General features: G+C 35.6%; 1 protein-coding gene across 1 annotated transcript; it reads right to left on the bottom strand.

Moving 5' to 3' along the window:
• Nucleotides 1-2945: 2945 nt before the first annotated feature.
• On the bottom strand, nucleotides 2946-3970 carry LOC113345277 (purine permease 3-like). The gene is made up of 3 exons (XM_026589065.1): nucleotides 3925-3970; nucleotides 3343-3506; nucleotides 2946-3257 (listed from the first exon to the last, which is right to left on the bottom strand). Exons 1-3 carry the CDS (start codon nucleotides 3968-3970, stop codon nucleotides 2946-2948), a joined length of 522 nt encoding a protein of 173 aa, XP_026444850.1.
• Between the last annotated feature and the right edge of the window lie 1979 nt (nucleotides 3971-5949).

Genomic DNA, 5949 nt, shown 5'->3' with positions numbered 1-5949 from the left:
ATTTTCTTTTTGCATTTATGTGTGTCGCAAAGAGGGCAGTCAATATACTTCCGAAATCCGAGATCCTTTTCCGAAAGTCCGACATCCTATAGGATTTAATCCGATTTGTCGGAAACGGATAAGTTATCGGAATTTACCTCTTAACCTTATCAGAACCGGAATTGGCTGACTCCATTTGGTTAATATTCGAAATCCGATAAGCCTAGGGGTGTGCTAGTAATTTTTTACCCCTAGGTATTATCTATCGAGAGACTTAACCTGATACTCATTAGTATTTAGTCATTTTTTCATTCTCAACAACTCTCAACACAGAAAGAGATCGAGAGAGAGGGATTGAGTGATCGATAGAGAAAAGATTTGATCGTGAATTAAATTGATTGATAGTCAGACATTCTCGGAGAAGTAAGTAACAAATCTAATGATTAGGTTTTTTTTCCCCAAATCGATTGCATGTTTGATATTTGAATGTCTATGTGTTTTTTAGAATCAATTTTATTCCCCTTTTAGCTTTTTCATTACAACTGAATTCATTTGAAGTATATAGAGAGGAATAGGTTAGTATATAGCTTTTTCATCTTTTGAAATTGAAGTAAGGAGTCCCTTTCCATTTATGTTATGAATTCCAATCAATTTACTGGAGACCTTTTGTTAGATTTGTCATAAACTTGTCCAAGTGTCTGTGTGTTGATGATTTATTGATGATTTTTGCATGTGTGTTAATGATTTATTGATGATTTTTACATAATTTTTTATTAATGGTCTAGTTTTTGTGATAACGCCTCATATTATTTCATTTCAATTGGTCTTGAAATTGAGTTGCTACTCACTAAGTTAGTTTATTTGAATGTAGGGTTTTATTGAATTGAATGGCAGAAATTTCCTTATTTTTCTTCTTATTTTTCTTCTTTCTTTTGCCTTTGTTTCAATATGAAAATTCTGTACTCGAATAGGCATATTTGTATCTCTAACAAATGGTTACATTTGCTTAGTCCATGCAAACAATATCATCTTCAAGTTTTATTATCATCTGAAGCTATAGTGTCCGGTTATATTGTGTGTACTTACACTCTACTTGAGTATAAAGATCATGTAGGATACAGATGTAAAAGTATATTGTTTTCTTATTAACTCTACTTGGGTTTCATGGATTATGCACATTTTTTGTTATTTATAAACATAATACAAACACAAACCATAGATCAGTGCATTTGTATTGTTATTCATAGATCATAATTCTTGTTGTTATTAATGCACATATGGAAATTGTAGACTAAAGTTGGTGCAACATGCAAGTAAGCAACCCAGCAAGATTACAAGAGTCTAGAAGTTTGTCGTTGACATTGTTAGCATGTTAGAAGACATTGTATTTCTGTTGCTTTTGTTTTGCATTTTTTTTGTGATTGCGGCTTTGTACTTTCATTTCAGTGTGGATCTTAGAACATTTTGAATTTTTGATTGTCTTTGAAGACAAAAAAACATAGTACAACTGAATTGATCTCTCAACACTGTTGTTTTACAGTTTTTTGTTTTTTTACCAGAAATCAGATTTTATCGGAATAAAATCCCATATATGATAGCTTATCTTAACGGAATAGGATTGGGGTTTTTGGATTCCGTCGAATGTTATCGGATATATGATATCCGATAAAACCTAACCTTAACCTTATCGGATTGGTCAAAATTCGACGGAATTCAATCATGAAAACATTGGGGGTACCAAAATACACCATCAACTTTTTCGTAGGAAATTTGTATGGACTAACTCAACACAACTCCGAGAGTCAGAACTCAATCAAGGAAAGTGCCTAGAGTTATATCTTTTTTCTCTCTTGTTGTTAGAACGTTTACATAACTGAATCCGTGAACCTAACTACAAAGAGAGTTCTTGGACGGTGCCAAAGACCAATTCCCAAGGATCAATCAAGTCTTATCCAACAAACAAGGTCATACATATCTACTGCGATTGATCAATGCACAACCTGTGATATTTCAATTATAAAGATAAACAATATAATGCAGGAACAGAAATAACACAGACACCAGAAATTTTGTAACGAGGAAACCGCAAATGCTGAAAAAACCCCGAGACCTAGTCCAGATTGAATACCAAACTGTATTAAGACGCTACAGACACTAGCCTACTACCAATTAACTTTGGTCTGGAATGTAGTTGAGCTCGAACACAGTCTCCCACTGATTCAGGTACAATCGTGCTCCTTACGCCTCTTGAATCCCCGCAGGACTCTGCGCAATTGATTCCCTTAGACAGTCTCACACCAACTAAGAGTTGCTTCAACTCAATTGAAGACTTTAACCAAATCTGCCTCCCACAGATTAAGCCTATGATTGATTTCCTGATTTACGATCTAAACGGATGATCAGATCAAACGATAGATCCAGGTGATGGAAATCGATAGCAACTTGACAGAAGTCTGGCTATCCTCAAAATCCGGACTTATGCAACCTGAAGTGCATCCTAGATTATTATTCATCTCACAAGTATAAAACTTGTGGAATCAACAAAGTCTGAGACGAAGAGAACTTTGATAATTACTATCTATCTTGATCGCTGGAGCAAGGCTCTACAAACAATCAAGATCAAGATACTTGAGTTATCAAGACAAAAGATAACTAATTTTGGCTTTACGAATCCTAGTGAAGTTTTTGTAATCGCTAAACTCTAAAAGGATTTCTGGAGAGGACGACTCTAGATACAACTAGGACATCATTAATCCGATTTACCATAAAAACGAGAAAAAACAAAATAAATTGATGCCATAAAAGTTTGATGCCCAAAGTTGAACTTTGGCCACCTTGTGTCAAGGCCGGCTCCGCGCCCAAAAAACAAAAGTTGCACTTGCGACATAGTACAAACATTTTCTTGTACATGCTAAGCAACCAGACAGTCGCATCGAAATTATCAAGCTCATACAGTTTTCTTTGTTTCATGGATTTACAGGCTCTGGTTTCTTAGTATTCTGGTAGGAACCATAAAAGTAAGAAGTGAATCCCCAGAGTGTTGGAGCCAAGGCCATCCCTTTTTCTCCTGTGAAATTCTCATGGAAAACTATCACTGCTGCAATTTGGGAAAGAGTAGAAAAAATTGCTCCCACAACTCCAGCAAAGAGTGAGGAGGTACAAAATATGATGCCTTCTCTCCCAACAAACACCATCTGCCAAACTACCATATTTGAAACCAGCACCAAGTAGTACATTTGCGCTCCGAATCCAAATTCTCTTGCTTCTTTATGCATTGCCTGCAAAATAAGAACAAAGTTTTGCTTAGGTTTGTTTATCATGTAGCATTATCTAACAGACTTGGATGTATGTAATGTTATTTACCGTGAAATCCTGATTTATCAGGCTTCCGAGTGCGCAAGTTAATGTAGCAAAGAAGGACACGCAAATTTGAAACTGCAGCATAATAGAATAAGTCATGGCTTGATTGTCCTTGGCATAGGCAACTTGGGAGCTTACTATGACAAAGCCGAAAATTGCAGCAGAAGCTACACTTTTAAAGAAACCAAATATGTAGTGAGAATTTGTAACTCCAGGAGGACGATCACTGGATATGCTTCAACCAATTAGTATAGAACCCATTATTATCACTACAACTGCATTTAACGAATACGGAGTGAACTTTTGTCTAACCCATATTAATGAAATGAAGGAGGTGAATATGAGCTGGGTTGTAACTTGTAACAAGGAGAAACGCTGTTGATACCGGAAGGAAAGACAATCCAGAACAAAACATGAAATTGCCTATTCCTTGAACTAGTCCTGTTAGAGCAGCATGAAATAAGAGATTCCGAGAAGCGAAGAACGGAGTTCTTCGATCTCGTCGGGAATAAAGGATTACGAGTGGGATGAATAGCAAAGGAAACCCAGTCATTTGTGACCAACTTGATAACCATTTTCCTTTACCTCCATGTAAGAAATAGAGTCTAAGTAGCAATGGCCCTCCTATCATCCCTACGGAACCACACATACAGCTTACCAGGAGTGGTACTTCCCTACTCTTTGAGAGATGATGTGCCAAGAATCAACATCTTGTTTGTTATGATTTTTTTGTTAAATTAACCCCCTTTCAATACTCGCTATGTTCATGGTCATCTCCTCTAGCTATTGGTAAATATCTCTGATCACACACAATACTGGAATGAGGCGGTGCTATGGAAGTATACATGTATATATGGAATTCAATACACTGTATCAAGTAGCCTTGCAAGTGGGATATTAGATATTACATATTTTTCTCTTCACAGCGTCTTGGTTGAGACTAAGCACTAAGGAGTAATTATAAGCTATATAAACATGTGATTCAGCAACATTTTAACACGGTTTTATCTTGTTTGGAGTTTGATCGCCTAAACTAGGTTGCAGTGTTTGATAACCCCCTAACTTGCTGCGGTTCGTGTGTTCTAAAAGGGAAATACTCCATAGCATAAACTAACCTAATCACAACTGGTCTTGGCTTTGGGAAAGGCTGTCACCTATTCTTTCCATTCACCCTCTCACAATTTGTTCACAAATTCCAACACCTGACTGCTAAAAATCATGACTTGCATTCATGGTTTCACCAAGAGTCTTGCAAAGCTCCGGAATAAGTTGCATGCTTACAGACATCCTGAATCTGACTCAAAAAAAGTGTGTTTCTTAAGTCAGACATGACTCAGCTGAATTATCTTATGTAGAAATTACCTATAGGTACTAGTTTGGTGATACTAGTTAGTGGCAGGTCCACCCATTAAAGCCCAGTAAGCATAGGTTCATAATTAAAAGAAAACATGAAACTGGACCTAATTTTTTAAGCCTAGGTCCTGTACACGTGCGGGACACATGTGACGTATTATCATAATTCCCAAAACACCCCGCACTATATAAAAACGTTTAGAGACGTTTTTATCTTTTTCATTCTCTCAATTTATGTTTTCAGAGAAGAGCTCTGCAAGTGAAGATTATTTGAGATCCTTGTTCGATTCGTGAGTTCGATTCATGAGTTCGAGCTCTGCAAGTGTAATGGGTAGGTGGATTTTTTGTTCTTACGATATTCATACTTGATTTTTTAATTTTTTTACTTCGATTTGGATAAAAATCCTTCAGATCTAGATAGAAAGTCATGTTTTATGTTCATTTCATTATTAGATCTAATGTTTTAATTCCATTTTGTTGGTCTTTGGTTTGTTTTTAGTTTTCCTTTATGTATTAATCATCAATACGTATATGATGTACTGGTGGTTTTTGATGAAAATAGTCCAGATCTAGTTATAAAATCATGTTTTACGTTCGTTTCATTTGTAGATCTGGTATTTTAGTTTCATTTTTGGTGGCTTTTGGTTTGGTTTCAGTTTGGTTTTATGTATTAACCATCAGTACGTATATGACGTACTGTTAATCTGTGTTTACTATGCATCTATAGGTTTGGTTTCAGTTTTTTACAGTGTTTTTTTGGTATGAATTGACAGTACATATATGGCGTACTCTTCTGATTTTGTTTTATTCGAAGTTTTTCCAGTTTTTTTTGTTTGATCCATGAGTATGTATGTATAATACTGAAGTGTTGTCACCTTTTTTAGTCTTATCCGTCAGTACATATACGAAATACTATAATATTTGTTTCGATCCTCTTATTTTTCATAGATCTATTACCTATTCTTGTCATGCAGTTGGTTTTTTGTTCATGAATCTTCAGTACATATGTCAGTAATTTGTTGTTCAGCGCTCCACAAACAAATGAGTATAAAATGTTATAAAATCCTTTCATTATTAGCTGAAAATGATGGGTGAAATTGCATGCATGATTCAACCACCATTTACAACTGTCAACTGTCAAACAAATTTACAAGGAAGTGAATGGCCTAACAAAAATTCTTTTGTTTGACAGCAACTCTAAGGTTACTCGAATGGGAACTCACTGATTCTTCGCCACTAAGTCATTTATAGTAGAAA

This window comes from Papaver somniferum, unplaced genomic scaffold (genome assembly GCF_003573695.1).
Source record: "Papaver somniferum cultivar HN1 unplaced genomic scaffold, ASM357369v1 unplaced-scaffold_81, whole genome shotgun sequence".
NCBI lineage: Eukaryota > Viridiplantae > Streptophyta > Magnoliopsida > Ranunculales > Papaveraceae > Papaver > Papaver somniferum.
The sequence above is the reverse complement of the archived record's forward strand: the minus strand, read 5'-3'. Positions and strand labels throughout refer to the sequence as shown.